Source organism: Sitophilus oryzae, unplaced genomic scaffold (assembly GCF_002938485.1).
Source record: "Sitophilus oryzae breed Bouriz unplaced genomic scaffold, Soryzae_2.0 scaffold_1167_pilon_pilon, whole genome shotgun sequence".
NCBI lineage: Eukaryota > Metazoa > Arthropoda > Insecta > Coleoptera > Curculionidae > Sitophilus > Sitophilus oryzae.
In genome coordinates this window covers 160,391-181,782 of record NW_022145801.1, presented here as the reverse complement: position 1 = coordinate 181,782, position 21,392 = coordinate 160,391, and the positions used below count along the sequence as shown (strand labels likewise).

The 21,392-nt window shown below is 31.4% G+C and overlaps 2 protein-coding genes across 3 annotated transcripts in view; one reads left to right on the top strand and one right to left on the bottom strand.

The window, feature by feature from the left end:
- The window catches only part of LOC115888133 (E3 ubiquitin-protein ligase RBBP6-like), a 74,154-nt gene extending 55,682 nt beyond the window's left edge, over window positions 1-18,472 (bottom strand). For both annotated transcript variants that reach the window (XM_030907723.1, XM_030907731.1), the window contains exons 1-13: window positions 18,017-18,472; window positions 17,642-17,885; window positions 17,422-17,536; window positions 17,063-17,315; window positions 16,156-16,267; window positions 15,992-16,100; window positions 13,440-13,559; window positions 13,246-13,381; window positions 13,111-13,186; window positions 9,585-9,711; window positions 8,356-8,504; window positions 8,094-8,231; window positions 3,676-3,879 (exon numbers count right to left, since the gene is read on the bottom strand). In XM_030907723.1, the coding sequence (XP_030763583.1) occupies window positions 3,676-3,879; window positions 8,094-8,231; window positions 8,356-8,504; window positions 9,585-9,711; window positions 13,111-13,186; window positions 13,246-13,381; window positions 13,440-13,559; window positions 15,992-16,100; window positions 16,156-16,267; window positions 17,063-17,315; window positions 17,422-17,536; window positions 17,642-17,885; window positions 18,017-18,182 (1,949 nt within the window). In that variant the 5' untranslated portion in view covers window positions 18,183-18,472. The remainder of the gene's footprint in view (window positions 1-3,675; window positions 3,880-8,093; window positions 8,232-8,355; window positions 8,505-9,584; window positions 9,712-13,110; window positions 13,187-13,245; window positions 13,382-13,439; window positions 13,560-15,991; window positions 16,101-16,155; window positions 16,268-17,062; window positions 17,316-17,421; window positions 17,537-17,641; window positions 17,886-18,016) is intronic.
- A 286-nt stretch (window positions 18,473-18,758) lies between these two features.
- LOC115888145 (G2/mitotic-specific cyclin-A-like) overlaps window positions 18,759-21,392 on the top strand; it is a 39,022-nt gene continuing 36,388 nt past the window's right edge. Inside the window, exons 1-2 of the mRNA XM_030907744.1 lie at window positions 18,759-19,148; window positions 19,344-19,499. Coding sequence (XP_030763604.1) covers window positions 18,945-19,148; window positions 19,344-19,499 — 360 coding nt within the window. The 5' untranslated portion in view covers window positions 18,759-18,944. The remainder of the gene's footprint in view (window positions 19,149-19,343; window positions 19,500-21,392) is intronic.

The window sequence follows — 21,392 nt, the reverse complement described above, 5'->3', positions numbered from 1 at the left end:
GGATAGTCCATATTTCGCCACCGGTGTCAGCCCAACACCGGTGTTGAAACGGTGTTCCGGTGTTTGGAACAGGCCTAGTTATTGGTACATACACTATACATTAGGGTGCACCAAAAAAATAAAATAAAATTTTTGTTTATTTAATTACCATGCAAATATCGTTCACAATGATGAAAAAAACAGTGTATGCACTATGTACGCATATTTGAAGTGAAACTTCTTACTAACAGCTATTAAATTGAAGGATTTGAAGGACATGTTTGAAAAAGTGACATATTATAATGCTGTTTCAATATAAATATTATGTTCAATTTATTTCTGTACATTTTCTGTTTCCTCAATAGGTTGCAAATTTTGTTCAGTACCACCCAAAATACACACTTTTATGCAAATGTCCATAGTAAATGCTAATAAAGTTAACGCTTAAATTTATTTAAGAAGAGAAAAATTTTTGAACCTAACCAACAATTCGTATTTTTGTTAAATTATACGAATATTCTCATTGATTATTGGTTTGAATTAAATATTACAATGTACTCTCAATTCCGAGTTGCTTAACTCTAATAATTCTAATTCTGAGCTAGCAAATGAGCTAGATGCTTTACCTAGACTGTTATTCACAAGCTACAAACCTATCGATGAAAATATGCATGAAAATTTAGTCTCAAGCACACAACCAGATGATATCGGTACCCAGGTACAGTATCAAGTTTATTATCATGCTTTTCTTAGCTTTAAATCAAATGTTTTTTTGGTGTTGGCGCGATCCTTACCATTATTTTTTCTCTCTAGCTCGTGTGTCACGGCCTTGAATTTTTACCTCCATCGCGCGTAAAGAAGTTTCACTTCAAAAATTATTATCTAAAAAGCTATATTCTACCTTGCGTACGACAACTTTTTCACCACCTAAAAGCCAAACTTTCCCACACTTTAGCCAAGCTTTCCCACACTCTATATTCGGTGTATTAGAGTAAAAAAGTGTATTAAATCTTAATTCTTATAATCTAATGTATCACATTTTTTTTAATAGTTCTATTTAAATTTAACAAAATACTTAATATAAGTAAATAATAAGTTACAGCGTGTTAAAAGTGGGACAATACTGTACGTAAAGAAGTTAATTAAAGCTAAATGTATTACTAACAAAACTTTTATCATTTTTTCCAGCAAAAATACTTTTATAATAACAGGTAATGTACAATAGGTAAGTTTTAAGTTTCTCAATTCGGTTTCAAAGTGTTTGAGTTTATCTGAATTAATATGTAAAATATAAATTTCTTTATTTTAGATAATTTAAACTATATTAAAAAACTTGTCTAACTTTACTCAAACTTTAAGAGTACTCCACAAGTACATCGATATTTTATAAAAAACTAGACAAAGCCAGCTATCACTGTTAAAATTCGATTCCTAAACAACTGAAAACAGAATATATTCAAGTTAAAATAGAGTAATATTATAAATATTGTTAGAAAACAAATATTACAGAAATAGTATACACGTTCTATTTGGGTAGCCCATACACGTGCTATACTCGGAAAAGCAAAAGATGGATTAATACACAGTGACAACAAATAATTAAGAACGCAACTTAGAGGATGGAAAAACACAGAAGAAACTAAAAACGATCAATCCTAAGTATATCATGCAAAATTATAAATCACACGTTAAATACTTAAAAAATAAAAACAATTTTAATAGAAATGTGCTTTTTTCTACTAAAGCCATTAAAGGGTGTAAATCACAGAAAAATAAACATAACTAGACAAGCGTATATATAATATTAATATCTACTACATTCAATTTTTTTCTTAATTGTTAATTTAAAAAGTACTAAAATAATGCTTGGAATCAAAATAAGTTCATTGGATACGATTTACCTCTCTACAAAAGTGCTTCATTTATTTGTACACTAGAGGGCATGAAACTTTAAAAAATAAACACATTTTTTCAGATATTTTAAGAACCCTTATTCCGACATTTTGGGTGTCATGTTTTGCTAAATGCTTTAACATTTGAGTTTCACAAAAATCAAGAAAAAGTACCGGAAGATTGAAAACTACCCCCACCCCACCCCTACATAAATTTTAGTATAACATTTTTCCAACACAACCAACGACCGATTGTTTTTTTCGTAAAATGGTCCTTCCAGTATTTACTACATTTTTTGTCTCTTGTAAAAAAACGCCACAATAATGAAAATATACGTTAGTGAAAGATCCCATTGTAGGAAACGCAAAACATTTCTATTTACATAGTAGTCAATCTACACATAGAAACTAGTAAGGCATTTTCAGCCAAAATGAATAAGAAAACGCAAATAACTTTCCTCCACATAGATAAAGTACAATTTTAATATATAACTGCAATGATATTTCTACACCTATTGCGACTTGCGACATATCATTTGCGCCACAGCTTATTCAGAACCAGCAGTCCAACTAGCTGTATTTTAAATTGAAATTTTACAGTCCTAACTACAAGTCAGATGCTAGGCTCCACTAGAGCTTCACATAAAAAAAAAGCGAAGTTGGATTAGACAATAAAATAAAAAAAAGACTATTAAAAACCGTAGCAATAAGATTATAAGATTTTGATTGTCATAGGTACCAAACTCAAGCATAAGTGTCGTTCCAACGACAGAGAGAACCGTACTCGGTTCGGTAACGCTTCTCCGCAGTGGAGAAAAAGCGTTCCAACCACGAGAGAATCGTTTAGTGAACGATAATTTTTGCGTTCCAACAAGAGTTGTCACCGTTAGTGAATCGATTCCAGAACCGTAATTTCGATACCAGCCTGAAAGCGAGAATCATAGGGACTGACCTGCGCATTAAGACTGTGTCAGCAGATTATTGATTTTTTCTGGACTTTAAATTCCTTTAGCCATTTCTCTTTTTAATTTTGACAATTTAATTTGATGTTTATCGTGTATTTATTTTAAATATTTCTCTATTTTTGAACTATGATGAGTGACGAAGAGGACAGTGATATCGTGTCTGTTGGATACCAGCGAAAATGATTTGAACGAATGATTCAAACGTATAAATATAAATAAATCTCCCTCCCAATTTATTAATTGTCTTATAGTGTATAGTTCAAGCACGTAAATACCGTACGATCGAGAAAAAACGGCGTCCAGTTGGCTTGGAAATGAAGATCAATGCAATTCTCCATATAATTTTACATATAAAAAATGATAGCGATCTTTTTTTCACAACGCCGTTTTTTTTAATCATACGATATATTGCTCATTTTGAATCCTCTAGATAATAAAAATCGTACAAAAAATATATCTAACCCTTAGATCTAACCAATATCAATAACAAAAAATAAGGTTATGAATTGGATTCCAGCGTAAGGCGCCACAGCAGCCAGGGCGAATTCTAAAATCGATTCCCAAACCCTTCCAACTGCATTTAATTTTGGTATTGTAACAAAACTGTCCTCACATGCGCACAAATTCGATCCCGTCGACACATGCACACAAATTCGATCCCGGCGATACCAATAACCGTTCTAGAACGGTCCTAATTTCTGCGTTGGAACAAAGCTATAATCACCTGTCTATTCATTATCTGTAAAAATCTTAGAAAGTGTTTGTGAATAGCAAACATTACCCTTGTCTAGTTATATTTAATTCAAAGCACTGTCAAAGCTACAGAAGCATATAAATACCTGCTAATCGAGAACGACCGGCTCCTGCTGCGTCTGCGCGGCGATCGGCTACGTCGCCTAAGAGGCGGAGGCGATCTGCTGTAGCTCCTGCTGCGACTCCTGCTCCTGCTCCAGCTGCGCCTAGCTAAGCGCTGTTGTCTCGCCCTTTTCTCGTCTTTTTCTCTTAGGATGCGATTAAATGCGGCCAACGGATCGTCAATTACACTAAAATACAAAAACACACATGAACCAGGTTTAATGCCAAAAAATTCAAAGACGGCTAGGAATGACAATCGATGATAATTTTGGCCAGGTCAATCTCTAGACGTGATTTACCGTGAATTGACATAAAACTTCCCAAAAATTATCAATTATAGAAAGATTAAAAAAGAAAATGGAATTTTAAACTATACATTTAAAAAACGTCTTTACTCTATATAAAATTAAAATACAACCTACTTAAAGCCTAAGCATAGATTATACAGATTATAAACTTATCGTCAAAAGCATTGTTTTTCGTGGTTCTAATTTTCAGAGTCGCACGCTAGTTAGGTTACTAGTTTGAGCACATAGCACGCCCACTTATGACCTCTAAAATTGTGCACAGTGCCTGACCGGACCAGTTATTACTCTGTTTAAACGCGAGTTTATTTTTGCGCACAGGAAATTTTACTCGTTTGCTCATCGTCATAAAAAACAATTTTCGTACCACGAATCAGGGACAAGATTTTTATCTGTATACTTATAATATACCTAATCTGTGGCCTTAGTAGTTCAAGAAAACAGGCCTTTAAATACGAAGTTTTGGTAAAAATTTGAGTTTTTGATATAAGTTACTTTGAAAGATCTAAAAACCAATTGCGAAAAAAAAAAATAATTCACCCCCGAGAAGGGATGAAATAAGTAAATAAAATTATTTTTTTGAAATTACTAACCCTACCTAACCTAACCTAAAAAAAAACGGTAAATTTAATCATAAAATTACCTCAGACAAAAATTATAGATCATAATTCCATATGAAAATATGTAAAAAAATGTATCAATACTTTTTTCCTTGGAGCCACTACACTTTCTGAGGTATAACGAGTCAAATAATCGTCGTAGGTCTATTCCACATGTCTATTGTGATTCTGTTTAAGTGAAAACTATAAAAGAATAAAAGATATTGTCAAGGTGTATTACTGGTTGCATAACTGCAGTACTGCTACCAAATACGTTTAAAATAAAGTATACGGAGGGTACCGCTTAAATTCCTGTCCCGATGTTGAAGAATGGCTATAGAATTTCAATGCATTTCCTACGTAAGTCTATCCTTGGTTTGTAGGAGGTTTGACTAAACAAGGATGAACCTATGTCTTGAACATTCGACTCGATTTTCTGTCCTCCTTCAATACTGGGACGTAAATCCTCTCATTGCTCTTATGGGGAGGCCGTCGTATATTTTATTTAAACGTATTTGACTGCTACATAATCGCAATGTGCATTGAGGAACCTGGCGAATTCGCCAGAAAGTAAAAGAAAATTCCAGAATTCTTTAGAAAATTCCAGAAACAATCGCCAGGGGGTATATAAGGCCCGCGCTTTGACAGTTGGACTAGTCTGAAGATAGTCTGAAGTCTGAAGTTTGATAATACCGCGAAATACCGTTAGAGTAATAGTAGTTGCATAAATTGTGTTGTAAATAGTATAAGTTGTGTGTACAGAGTGAGACAAATAAATTCGTTAAGTATTTTATCGTGAGTTTAAATAGTGGACCCACGGAATCCGTAACAATATTAGTAAGGATTGGAAATTATAAAAGCGATGGAAATAAAAAACAGCTATAGAGCAATTTAATTTGACAAATACAACTATTGTTGTTGGTGAAGATGTAGACTTACTCGTACTATCACTGCTCGAACTGCTAAAAAACTATTTTCTTCTTAAAACCAGGGAAACCTCAACATCAAACCGAAATATCTTCATCAAAAAGTTGATCTACTTTTACAAAGAGTCAAAATCATGTACTATTTTTACACGCAAGTGGCTGTGATACGACGTGTGCATCTTACAGGTGGGATAAAATAACAGTATTTAAAATGTTTGAAAAATAAGGCTTAGTTCAATTGAAAAACAAGGCTTAGTTCGACAAAGAGTCAAAATCATGTACTATTTTTACACGCAAGTGGCTGTGATACGACGTGTGCATCTTACAGGTGCACAGTAGGCAATATGTCCAAACCAAGTTGCAAAAAATAACATCCACAGTTAGCATTTATGGCAATAACATTAGACTGGAAACATATAACGTGCATATTATGAAAACGTGTGCATATTATGACGATTATTTCCCTCATCGTGAAATGGACCAATCAGCTAATCTAATTTTTCAAATAAATTTTGTTTAGATAAGTGATTAAATCACAAGACCAGTTTAACCGCGATTATTTTTTCGGCTTCCTTTTGGGTTTTCTTTTTGTCGTTTATCACTAATTCTGATAAGATTTTGGCAACAGGTCATTTAAAAACATTGATTTACAACTCATATACAGGGTGTTTCAAAACAAATGCGAAAAACTTCAGGGGCTGATTCCTTGTTCAAAATAAAGGGTAGTTTGCTTCATAAACGTTGGGTCAAAAGTCAATCATTATCGCGGTACAAAGATGGCGGAAAAATAATGTTTTAATTTTTTATCTTGAAAACGAAAAGAGATGGACTAATGAAATTTTATGGAAGCATTACTGTTATGAAAACACACTTTCTGGTAATTTTCTCACTTTTTTAAAATGAGTGGAAGGGGTTGAAATAAACTACCCCTATTATACTTGTTAACGAAATTTAAAGAAAAATCTTATCAAACACATGCAAAAAAATTAATTTGGATATTTTAGTTTGTTTAGAAACTTTTTTATCTCTTGTGTTTTTTTGATAAAACTCACCGATTTGAAATTAAAAAATAAAATGTAAAGCATTACCCCATGTCAGGACAAAAAACATTTTTATTTTTTAATATGTACTTTTTTTTATTATTTTGTACTTTCATGAATTAAAAAACAGAGTTAAAAATTGTTTGGTAAATAATTTTTAAGAGGTTATCGTTCAGAAGAAAATGTAACGATATTATTACGAAATAAAACTGTTTGACAGCAGCCTACTAGATTCTTTATCCAAAATTGTTTTTTGTCCTGACATGATTGTAATGCTTTACATTTTATTTTTTAATTTCAAATCGGTGAGTTTTACCAAAAAAACACAAGACATAAAAAAGTGTCTAAACAAACTAAACTATCCAAATTTTTTTTGCATGTATTTGATAAGATTTTTCTTTAAATTTCGTTAACAAGAATGATAAGGGTAGTTTATTTCAACCCCTTCCACTTATTTTAAAAAAGTGAAAAAATTACCAGAAAGTGTGTTTTCATAACAGTAATGCTTCCAAAAAATTTCATTAGTCTATCTCTTTTCGTTTACAAGATAAAAAATAAAAACATTATTTTTCCGCCATCTTTGTACCGCGATATCTCCCTAATGGTTGGCTTTTGACCCAACGTTTATGAAGCAAACTACCCTTTATTTTGAACAACGAATCAGCCCCTGAAGTTTTTCGCATTTGTTTTGAAACACCCTGTATATGACTTAATAACGATTTTAATCGGTGAACACCCCTTATACGATATTATTTTACGTCAGAATTTGATATGTTGACATGCGAAACGGTCCTCGATGCATTGTTGAGATGCGTAACCAAGGTAGCAGAAGCACACACATTACCTACGAGACGTCATTTTGAAAATGTTAAATTTTATAGTTAATAAAATTCCTAAGTCATTCGCTTCATTCTAAGTCATTCAGGAAATAATCTAGCCGTATATCACTCAACCCATAAATTTAATTGATTAAACTACCCAACTAATTTTTTGCATGATTTTGCTTTTTAGAAAATAGTTTCGTGCATAATAATTTTAGAATAAAAACCCTCGACCGCTTCGCGGTCTCTGGTTTTTATTAAATTATTGTGCATTCGACTATTTTCCAAGCAAAATCACGCGCAAAATATATTTGAATAGTTTAATCGATTAAATTTATAGGTCTCGTGATATAATTCATATATATGATTATAACTCTAAATTTGACTCGTTATATCTCAGAAACAGTGGCTCTAAGGAAAAAAAATATTTATAAATTTTTTATAGAGAATTTTATGATCTATAATTTTTGTCTGAGGTAATTTTATGATAAAACTTACCGTTTTGCTGAAAATCGCGAAAAAACAATGTTTTTCGAGATTTTTGCCCTTTGATCTTCTATAAAATTAAAATGGCGTAACATGGACATAAATATTTAATAAGCCATAGTAATGTAAAATTAAGTTAAGTTTTTTAACATTTCTTAATAATAAAATTTATTAAAGGAAAAATACATATCTATATAAGCTCAAAATTAATTATGGATCACATACCCAGGAGGTGTTCTTTCCCTGATACCTCTTCTATTAAAATCTCTCGGTCTTCCTCCATATGGTGGACCATAATTACCAGGACCACCCATAGGTGGTCTTGAAGGATCAAACATAGGTCTTGGTGGAACTGGATAATTTCTAGATAAAAAATCAGAACCCAATTGTATACAAGCAATATGTTTAAAAGGACAAGTTTTATATTATTTATTACTCATAGAGAAAATTGAAAGTAATTGTTATACTAATAATAAAAAAACCTTACCCAGGGCCCATAAATGGAGGAGGTTGTGATCCAGGAGGTGGTATCCTAAAGTTTGGTGGTGGTCCTGACACAGGAGGAAAACCTCCTATTGGTGGCTGAACACCAGGAGGTGGAAACACTCCAGGAGGCATGTTATTAGGTGGAGGACCCTGCAACACATTATATTTATATTAGACACCGTTGGTGAAACAATATTACTATTCTTAGTCATTTAATTTATTGTAATAATTCAAGTTCCTACCTCTGGTTCCTACTATTGTCTTTATTTATTTTACTTCCACAACGTTTCAGGCAGAGGTATCACTGATCGTTATCAAGTGTTGATGATTGATCTTGTTATTAGTGGAAATGTCTCGGTAGACGGAGCAAATATAGAACAAGTATATTCATATAAATATCTAGGGCACGAAATAACAATTGGTCGCGATAAACAGACGCACGAGATACAAAGAAGAATAGGACTAACATGGGCAGCATTCGGCAAACTTAGATATGTGTTAAAATCAGATCTACCAATGCGCTTAAAGAGGAAGGTGTTCCATCAGTGCGTTATGCCAGTACTTACATATGGCGCAGAGACACCTAGCCCAAAGAGCTATGGAAAGAGCAATGCTTGGTGTATCTCTAAGAGACAAGATACCCAGTACAGTTATAAAACAGTGTACACGAATAACGGATGCTATATATCTGCTTAAAAAACTGAAATGGAACTGGGCTGGGCATATTGCCAGAAGAACGGATGATAGATGGACCAAGCTAATACTAGAATGGCGGCCAAGACAGGATACTCTCAGAAACAGAGGCAGACCTCCGACAAGATGGTCAGATGACTTAAAGAGATTTAGGGGAAACTGGATCCAAGTGGCACAGGACCGAGAAGAGTGGAAAGATTTGAGGGAGGCCTACGTCCAGCAGGGACACTTCAGGCTGGTTGATGATAATTAGCAATAAAATATATTTTATTTTTGACTTATATAAATTTATATATCACATCTGCCCAGTGAGAGAATGGTAAATATTATGATTTCGAGACAATTCAAAAAATGACAAAAACAATCAATCTACTTTTGAATCAAAAGGACTGAATTAGTAGTAACTTTTATATATTGTTTGGCAGAACAGACTGGATAAAGAAATTAATACTTTGCCACAAAATACATTAACATTTATTTTGCATAACATATTAAACGGTACTGACATCAGCCAAAAAATTATAAAAGACTAAATACCTGCATCATGTTAGGTGGTAAACCACCTGGATTAAATGCATCTGTTGATGTGGGCGGAATATAGTTAGTTCCCATTCCTGGTGGTTCATCTCTCGTTGGTGTACCTTGTCTCTCTTCTGAGCGCCTCCTAAGGACAATAAAGGTATTCTTTTAAGTGAAATAAAAAAAATAATTTTAAAAATTCTAACCACATGTGTATTTCAATTATTATTAATTAAACTATAACATCTTATTTAATATACTGTTTGCAAGTTGAAGCAAGTTGATATTAATTTGAATATTATTGAAAAAAAATGGCTAAAATGACTATCAATAAAAATTTCTTTCAGGCCAACTCATATACAGTTTTGCCACAAAATTCTCAAGAACTCTGAAGAAAATTTGTATTAATTGCGATATTGAAAAAAAGTTTATTTGGAACTACTTCAGCATGTCAAATATCAAATAAGGCATTTTGGTCTATGGCATGTAAGCAAAAAAAAATCCTTACATATGCCATAAGTAAGGTTAGGTGACTATATATTGAAAAAAGTTAAAGAGCAACGTTGTTCAGAATTTACTTTTAAGTCTATGTACAGTATTAGCATTTCAATATGCCCCACTTTTAACTAGCTATAGCTTTTTTACTTTTTGAGACAGAACATTCATTAAAAAACACATTTTAGAGTTTCCAGTAAAGTTTTACAATAAAGTGAACAGTTTTGCAGCTTGCCACCATGGACGTATGTCGCCACAAAACATCCCCCTTTAGAACTTTTTCTTTAATGGCCATAAACGGAAGTAAAAGGAAGTAAACGACTAACCGTGCGAAAAAACACTAGAGGCGCCGACAAATGGTGTAAAAATTGCGAAAATTTAATCATTTAATTTTGACACAAGGGGTTTGACACATTTTAATTTTAATTCAATTTTCATTGTTTTCAAACTATATTATTAGATTTGTTGGATTTTGTGACTGTATAAATGTTTTCTTAGTATAAAGTTGCGTTATATTAATTTAAATTATATTAGTACATATATATTTAAAAAATATTATGACATACAGGGTGAGTTTCCTACGATGTTCTCTATGGGTATCTCGGAAACTACTGGAGATAGAGAGTCGGTTAAATGGGGAAAGAATTGCAGTTTTGTGGGGTCATAAATATGCGCCTTTCAGATTTTTGAATAAGTTCATGGCTTACTAGATATTTCGAAAAAAACAAATTTCGGCTATTTTAAAAATTGTCCCTAATTCCATTATAAGCTATTTTAGACAAAAAGTTTTCAGATAAAAATTGTAGATAATCACATCCTTAATGAGACTGTCTCCTCCGTTTTTTTTAAAGCCTGTCATCTTTGACATAAGACACAAACATATGTTTTTTTAAATGGAAACCATAGTTGGCCATGACTTCATGAAAAGCGCTATTTTTTAAGCTTTTTAGTGATATAAGCTATAATATCTTTTCTTCGAAAAATTACGAGTTATAGCCAATTCTTATCATTTTTCAACAAATTCACTTAGTTAGCAAAAAACAAAAAAACAAGTTCAATCGCCGTTGCTCTTACGGTTCTTTACAATTTACATTACATAAACTAATACATAAAAAATAAAAAATAATAATAATAATATCACTACATACACTTTAAGTTATTTTAGAAAATGTTCAAAAAATCCGCCATTGTTTTGAGTTGCATCTTTGTAAAACTGAATTACTACATTCTTATAGAAGGACCGGTCCACTTAATTAAACTTTTCTCGTACCGCCACTTCTAGTGCCTCTCTTAATTCATAAGTTCTTTTGTAAACCTTATTGTCAACTATACCGCATAAAAAATTCTAAAATGGATAGGTCAGGGGAGGCCCATGCAATTAGTCAACCTCTTCCTATCCCTGCGTTTGTATAATTATGATATAAATCATTTTTTACATTTCTCTCATTATGGGGGGTGTCATAATGGAAGGTCATGTTGGAACCACTCTATTGATGCGCGAGTATCCACACGCTTTTCTTCATTTGAAAAATTCGTATTTACAATTTTTGTTTATTTTAATTTACAAAGTTTCGATGTGACAGCTTCACATTTCTGAGAGCAACGGCGATTGAACTTGTTTCCATGGCTAACTAAGTGAATTTGTTTAAAAATCATAAGAATTGGCTATAACTTAGTAATTTTTCGAAGAAAAGATATTATAGCTTATATCACTTAAAAGCTTAAAAAATGGCGCTTTTTATGAAGTCATGGCCAACTATGATTTCCATTTAAAAAAACCTATGTTTGTGTCATATGTCAAAAATGACAGGCTTTAGAAAAAAACGGAGGACACAGCCTCATTAAGGATGTGATTATCTACAACTTTTATCTGAAAACTTTTTGTAAAAATAGCTTATACTGGAATTAGGGACAATTTGTGGACAAAATTATTAGGGACAAAATAGCCGAAATTAGTTTTTTTCGAAATATCTAGTAAGCCATAAACTTTTTCAAAAATCTGAAAGGCGCATATTTATGACCCGATAAAACTGCAACTCTTTCCCCATTTAACCGGCTCTCTATCTCCAGTAGTTTCCGAGATACCCATAGAGAACATTATAGAAAACTCACCCTATATATATCAGTTGCCGTCAAAAATGTCACCTTGATAACAAAAAGTTAGTTATTGTCAGAGATAGTTAAAATATTAAAATTCACAAGATATTATTATTAGTAATTAGACAATTCTATTATATTTTATATTACTTCAAAAATAAAAACGTAAATTTGATATGCAGGTTGAAAACAAAAAGTGCTGTTATATTTTTCAGTTTTCGTTGGCAGCCGCCGAAGTTTCAGTGATTTTAGTGTCGTCGGATATTTTTATTTGTGAAAAAGAAATATTGCGTTTGGATTGCAGAACTAAAAGTAGCAGTTTTATTGCAATGTAAGTAAGCGTTTGTCCATTTTCTATTTTACTTTTTTCATACCTACAACAAATATGCCTATATTGGAATTTTATAATTCGTTTTATTTAAAAAATGTTAGAAAACAAGCCTGTAATTGACATACCTAATTGTTATGTAATATATTTCATTTAAATGTAATAATATATTACTTCACAATTAAAAATATATTAACAATATATGTGTACAGGCACTAATTGAAATTTTTAGTATGTAAACAAACACGAGGCGCTTTATTTACTTCCATTTCTTAACATGACAGACGAAGTACTAAAGGGGGATGTTTTGTGGTCTGTCGCATGCCAAATGTCAAAAATGATTTTATTTGTTGAACAAACTGACGAAATTCTGCATAAACTTTTTTTAATATCTCAATAAAAAAAAACATTTCGTTTTGGCATGAAATTTATAGCACACACCGGGTATATTGTTTATTAATAATCGACTCATAATCCTGTTAAAAACTAATCCAAGACAAACCCACTTTCTCAAAAAAATATTAGTGCATAAAGCCTTCAATATAATATTGTATATTTTATGAGTGATCATAGTAAAAGGAACTAAAAAACTATTAAATAAATATTTTTAGATAAATTCCTTACCTAGATTCATAACTAGGAGATCTTGGATGTCTATGTTTCCTTGGGGAACTTGATTTATGTTTATGTTTATCTGAATCTAAAAAAAAAGATTTTTTTTCTTAGTCTGTATATAAAATGTCTACGCAAAATACTTACAATCGCGATCTTTGTGAGATCCATTTCTGTCACTTGTCACTTTGGTTTTGATGTGACGCTTAGGCGACTCTCTTAAAGGTGAGACGCCTGGAGGGCCTTCGACATCATCAGTCTTTATGGGTTCCATTTCAGGTTCCTGATACAAAAAAGAGATTAGATATATTTAACTTCAAATTTTACGTAAGTATATATACTTTAGAAAAGTCTGTGTCATTCTTGGTGTGCTCAGTGGAATCTGCTTCTGATATAACTGTCTTTTCTTCTAACTTCTGATGTTCTTTTTCAGTAGAATCGGCGACAGGAGGTGGAGTTGCCTATACAAGAAAAACAATAGTAATATCTGGTATAATATACACATAAATTTCAAGAGAAATTAGTAAACATCGATGCACTCTAACATACCGGGTGTTGCATCGTCGAGCGGGACATAGGAAAACCCATGTAAATTTTAATGGGGTCAATTATTGGCTTCGCTAATTATTTTAGAGAATAATTCTATTTAGGTTTAGTGAAGAGCACTAAAACCCACATTCAAAAGAATAACTTTAGATATTTTTGATTAGCCCGTTTACGAGTTATCGCCGATTTCTTTTTAAATATTTCTCCTTTCTTATGGCCCTGTATTTACTTATGAGCACCAGTCAAGATAAAAGATAACTGTCAAATGAAATTGTCATTTCAGAAATTTATCTATTTAGTGCTTTATTATTATTATTAAAAACTCATACCTACATCGAAAATATTAGCCATGAATTACAATACCGAAGAAAAAGTATTGATGATTAAATGGTATTATCAAGGAAATAGTTATCAAAAGGTGTCGGACATGTTTGCTGCTCTGTATCCGAATAGACCGATACCTGGAAAATCTACAATTGCAAGGAATATCTAGAGATTTGAGACCAAAGATACCCTAATAAATAACTGCAGATGTGAAGCAAGGCAGGAACAAAGAGAAGATGCAAGAAATGATACCGACTTGGAAGTTTTATTGTGCGTGGAAGAGAACGATGGAAAGATCAGCTCAAGGACACTTGAGGATGAAATAGGAATAGATCACACTACAGCGTTTCGAATTTTGAAACGACATAAATACTATTCCTTCAAATATGAAAAGCACCAAGAGCTACGAGATGGGGACGAAATACGGCGGCAGGCGTTTTGTTTTGATATGATTGAAAGAGCAAACACGGATAGGGAATTTTTAAAAAACAAATGTATCACGGTCGAATGCACGTTTACCTTAAATAATGAATCCAATGTTCAAAATTATCGATATTGAAACAAAGAAAACCAACACAGGTTTGTCGAAACAAGGACGCAATATCCACAGAAAGTAAACGTTTGGGCAGGGATATTCGGACACAATATTATCGGGCCATTATTTCTTACACGAAATTTAAATGCAGAATATTATTTGGAACTACTCGAAAATCATATTTTACCTGCTTTACATGATGCCGCTAGGGAAAATCAGGAAGTTTGGTACCAAATGGATGGCCGCCCGGCACATTGTACCCTGGTTGTTCGGGAATATTTAGACAATAGTTTTAACGGAAACGTTATTGGCCTAAATCATATAGTAAATTGGCCAGCAACGCCTCCTGATATTTCGCCAAATGATTTCTTTCTCTAGGGCCATTTAAAAAACAGGATATACAAGGATAAAAAATACCCAAATTTAGACGAGTTAAAAAATGGTATTTCTGCCAAATGCAATAGAATTTCAGTTTACCAACTAGCGAATGTATAAAGAGAATTTTATGATCGCCTGGGTTATTGTCTAGCAGTCGATGGAGGAATATTTGAACATCTTAAATCCTAAAGTTCTAACAATTTAATAGTACCTAAATTAATAAGTTATTGAATATTGTAATAATACTATAATTAACCTTGTAATTGATTACATTATTTTACTTGAATTCATATTAATTTGTATTTATAAATAAACATCTTTAAGATTTCCGATGTAGGAATGATTTTTCAATAATAATAAAGCACTAAATAGATAAATTTCTGAAATGACAACTTCATTTGACAGCTATCTTTTACCTTGACTGGTGCTCATAAGTAAATACGGGGCCATAAGAAAGGAGAAATATTTTTAAAAAAATCGGCGATAACTCGTAAACGAGCTAATCAAAAATATCTAAAGTTATTCTTTCGAATGTGGGTTTTAGTGCTCTTCAACAAATCTAAATAGAATTATTCTCTAAAATAATTAGGGAAGCCAATAATTGCCAACAAGCCAAACCCCATTAAAATTTACATGGGATTTCCTATGTCCCGCTCGACGATGCAACACCCGGTATAAATATCTAGTGAGAGAATTGTTATTTATTACCTTATTTCTTAAATTATCTATTAATCTGCACCATATTGCATTTTTATTTTAAATTGTTAGTTATTTGTATTTTTATCTTTTGTCAAATCACGAACTTGGTAAATTAGTGTAGTTTTATACAAAACCATTCTTTTTGGTGTTTAGTATTTATTTTATTTTTGTAGTAGATGATACTACATGTATATGTCTTAGAATATGTAACCATAACCACATATTGTTTTTAAAGCATTTTCAACTATTTTTGATGTATGTATATTATAAAATAGATTTCACCAGATATTCCTGAGAAATTTGGTAACATTATTAGATATAAACAAAAAAATGACAGTTGTATTAACAAACACTGTAGTACTCCTCTAAACTTACTTATTTCTCTAAAATATATACATTTATTATAATTACCTCTTTTTTCTGTTCTGGTTCCTTTACTACTACAGGTTTAGGCTTATAAACTGGCTTTTTCTCATAGCCAGTGTTGTTCTTAAAATTGGCCACTGATTTTCTGAGAAACCTATAAAAATTATAAAATTTAGCATAAAAAATTACAAATAAATAATTAAACTTGCCTATTTGGGATCAGAGTTGCTGGGGAAATATCTTTTTCATGACAATCGGGGCATTCATGATCTTCACTCTCCAATAATACACCCCGGATACATTCATCACAAAAAGAATTACCTAAAAAAGCACATAAATAAATTATAATACACTCAGATGCAAATAAAACGCAACGGAGAAATTTTTGGCCCAGTTTAAATGTTGTATTTTTTTATTTTTAGCCCTATATGAACTTAAATTCCTAAACTCAGTTTACTATAAACTTTAGTATTTGACTTATTATACAGGGTTAACCGTAGAGTTGTTTTTTACCCTATCTTTAAAACACCCTGTGCAATAATTTCGTGAACAAATTGTCCTAAAACCTTATTCTTCGGTCAGAACCATGTCTCCTGATTATTTTGTTTTTTGACATGTCAACAAAAGCAATTTCTTCAATTATCTTTTCAAAACATAGGCACTTCAAATATCATTCAAATCAGAATATCGGTTCTTAAAATATCTTAAAAAATATGTTTATTTTTTTAAAGTTTGATCCTTCAGACAAATGAAGCAGTTTTGTATGAAGGTAAATTATGTCCAATAAACTTATTTTGATTCTAAAAATACATATAGTTTTATGTCCACGGAATATTGGGACACCCTGTACACAAATATCTTTAAAACACAATAATAAATAATTTCATGACATTATATATATAACTATATTGTCAAAAACACGACAATTAAAATGAATTAGAAGCAAAATTTAAGGCTTATACCACTATATCTTCACATATAAATCAATAAAAGCATGTAGTTATATATCAAAGTAGACCCAAACTAAACAAAGTTGGAATAAATTAATACTGTAATGTAAAAAAATAACACAAAAATTACTTAAATGTAGGTAATTCAAAAAAAATATAAGCTTACCACAACAAGGAATCATAACAGCATCAGTTAACAAATCGGAGCAGATACTGCAAAGCAAATCTTCAGGAATTTCAGGTTTGGGTGCTGAAGTAGCAGCTGGAGCAGGATTTTTCTGACTGTAAGCTTGGTAGTCCAGAGCTGGGACTGCATACTGGCCGTTGGACATCATCATTGCTCCAGGAACTTGCGGACCTTCTACCGGAACCATGAAACTGTGCGGTATTCCAGTACTTTTCTTGATATCAACATTTTCCTACAAAATTTGGTTATGATATCTTTGTTTTTCATATAAAATAGTAGTAAATTTATTAAATACTAATAAAATAAATGTATAATATAAAAATATACACTATACTCACAACACCTTGCCCTAGAGGACAATCTTTTATCCAATGTCCAGTCTGGTGGCACTTATAGCATCGATAACTAGGAGGAACCGGCCCAAATTGATTAGCTCCACGAATTTTAGCATAACTAAAAAGTATTAAAACTTAGAATATGTCTAGATACAAAAATAAAACAAAAAACAGTAAAACAAACTGTTTTCAGTAAATATATAATAAAAAATGATGTTCTTACTTGCTAGGATCATATTCCTGTGTACTTTGAGTCATCATAGCTTTAATTTTATCTTCTTCAGGAGCGTCAAGATTAGCCAAGTCTACTGCCTTTCCAATTGAACCAATGTCATCGACTTTTGTTAAAGGAGGAGTATCGTTGCCACCATACCCTTCCCATTGCTTCGGTTTTGGTGCAGTTAATGGTATTCGTGCAATAAGTAAAGATGTATTTTTGGGAATAAGGCTATTCTCATCTTTATAAACTGAAAAATGAATACAGTACAATATAAATAACGTAAAAATTCATCATAACATGTGCAGCTTATTTGGTTAATAAATAAACTTATTATAGAAGAAATCTAATGAAAAACAGTATATAATCAACGATGCTTACCTTCCTGGGTTTGGGCATTAGTTATTGTTAAATCAAAATCGGTGCTTTTTCCAATGCGTTTCTGTTGTATAATGGCGTTTTTCAAATCCTTCACAGAAATATGCAAACCATCGAATGTTATTGTATCATATTCTAGAGCGGACTTAAATCTATAGTGTACCGACATGGTTATTCATTTGTATTTTACATAAATATAGAGGAATTTCCCAAAATAAAACACTGAATTAACACACAATGCAGCACTGACGATTCACGGATATCAGCGGATATTACTACTTCGGGGTGTTTATTTCAAATGACAATAACCCAATAATTTATGGGATACTTGGACATACGATAAACTGCTTTATTATTTGAAACTACAAATATTTCTAATTAAAAAACTATGATTTTCCGGGTCACTCTCAAAAGTAAAACACAATATGGCTGCCACAATTTACAATGACAGGTGTTCGAATCACTGCAACCAACATAATATTTTACGCCACCAATGAAAATACCGCGATATGTTGCTGTCTCTTTTTAGCCACTGCTGAAAAAAGATAAAGAATAATTTTAATCAGTAAAACATTAGAAATCAAAAGTATCTAAAATAAAGCGGATGTTTCGAAATAATTAGGAAACCGTTGCCATATAAATTAACAGAATATAATAAAATTAATGTATTATTAAACTCTTTTTATTATAATTCAATATATGAAATGATACGATCTTTTTTACGTACTAAGACTTTGACTTAGACATTTCCTTGGAAATGACAAAAACGACTATAAAATATTCATACAAAAACTAAAAAATAATATCGTTTTTATAATAAAGAATCTTGGATTCATTCTAGGCTGTGATATTCTTTAAAATAGTGTAATTTTATGTTGAAGACGCTTACTGAAAAACTAAGATATACATCAAGTAAGAATTAAGCAATAATATGGCTAGTTTTGGTATTTTAGAAGATAACGAAAATAATGATGTTAAGTGTAACAAGAGATTGAAAAAAAGTAACAAGCCAAATGAGCAAGTCTTTCAAAAAAAGGGCGTAGTATCAAACAGGGGTGTTTTACGGACCCTGAAAAATGGAGTGCGAGCCGATGTAAAAACAATACATGAAAAGGAGCAAGAAAGTAGAATAGAGGCAAGTTTTAATCATAATAATTATAAAAAAGGTATTTGTTGCCGTTGCCAGAGCTGTTGCATATTTAATTTTTTAATGCCAATGTAAAATATTATTTTTTTTTTCAAAAAATGAATATAGAAATAACATGAAATGAATATAGAAAATAAAATAATTTTATTAATAAAAATGTAATTTCAAATTAATACTTTTTAGGAGCTTGTAAGCCTAGATGATAGCCTTAAGGAAAATGAAAAGATTAACAATTTAGACGCAGATGTGTTGGAAGGAAAAGGAAATGAAAATGAGGATCATTTAAGAGAAGAAGAGAATATGCCAAAACGGTTACTTTATGTTGCAGAGTACAGAAAAGTAAGAAAAATTAAAAAAATGCAGTAATATATGAATATGACGACAAAATTTTCCTTCAAAGATATTTAAATATCACAAAATATACACGGTGAATCTGAAATTATTGTCCATATTTTTAAGAGTGGTATATTTCGATTGCAGGAACACGTCTGTGGTCTGTGACGTTTTTGTGCCAAAACAAATTTTAAAAAATTTGTATTCTTCGAAAAATGTTTTGAAATGTTTTTTAATTTTCAGTTAAAATCTATAATATTTGGTAATATGACAAAATAATATTATGTAGTAGACAAAAATTTAGACGAACAAAACGCACAAATAATCCCGTTGTTTTCAAATTTAATCAAATTGGATTCAAAAATTAATCAAATATATAGTCATATTTTTCCAAATTTTAAAAGTAAATTGCTGTTTTGAACTTATTTGAAAAATGGTAAAGACGAAATATATTTAATTAAATGAGATCTACCGACCTTGAAAATATGTGCACTTATTTAAGACTCGCCCTGTACAGGGTGGCGCCTCTCATACGCCGCGGAATAAGCTCCAAAAGGAGAACGGTAATTTATATCGAAATGATATTTTGGCAGCATATGTAGGTTAGTTAAAAGCATTTTATAAAAATATATAGAATTATAAGGGTGTCCCCCAAAAAAGTTATATATCAAAGTTGTGTTTTTTCTAATAATGGAACACCTTATATTATAATTAATTGATTTTCGTACTCTAGGAAAAAATAAAGATTCAGAGTTTTATTAAAGAAGCATATATACCTAAAATCTAAGTTTTTTTACATATTTCACATTTTGTGAAAATGAAGTAAATTTGAGTAAATTTTAAATTTCGATAACAGAGCTACCTAAATTTTAGTTGGTCTTGTATAGCCTGATATTTAATTACAGTAACCATTGTATGTTAAACCAAATTGGAATTTGACCCGAAAAGTTATACAGGGTGAGACAAAAATAATATGGAACATTAATCACTTTTAAAAGCAAGTTACTCCTTTAGTTTAAATGGAACACCCAGTATATTATTCCGGTGTTCAATGGGGAATTTATATATCTTCAAAATATTATTAAGGTTGCCTACTACTCAGACAAAGATCTTCCTAGATATTTTAATTTTTATTATGATTTTGCGTCAGTAGATCTTTATTATTTGAAAAAATCTAGGTGGCTGTGATATACCTTTTGTTAATTTAACAAAAATTAAAGATTGTAGAGTAAAATACTCAACGGTAATAAAATGATATATGTTTAAAACATATTTTAATTATTACAGAATTAAAACTAGATATAAACCTATAATTATGTGTCAAAAATTAGCTAGATGAAATCAAATGCTCAAAATGCTTCCTGTCCTCTTAACTTCATAAAATGCTTGTCTTTGGAGTTCTACCTCGAAAAGCATATCTACAATAATTTTTTTCATGTTGTCGACAAGAGTTGGTCGAGTTTTGTAAACACTGTCTTTAACATATCCCCATAAAACCCAGACTATATAAAATCAGGAGGAATTTAGTATTCTATTAATTAGTGAATGCACACTGCATTCACCAACTAAAATCATATCAATTCTCTCTGACGTAGGATAAGTTTTGCATTTTCGGCAAATTTACGAGAAATTTTTTTTGTTTTAACTGACACAAAATGATACCCCACCAGTTGTTAAAGTTGGACTAATTAGACAGATGTTGAAGTAACGTCAGACATATCACAGCCACCTAGAAATTATCAAATAATAAAGATCTACTCAGATCAAATCATGTAAATAAAAATATCTAGGAAAATCTTTGTTTGAGGGGTAGGCAACCTTACTAGTATTTTGAAGAGACATGAATTCTCCATTGAATATCGGAATAATATACTAGGTGATCCATTTAAAACAAAAGAG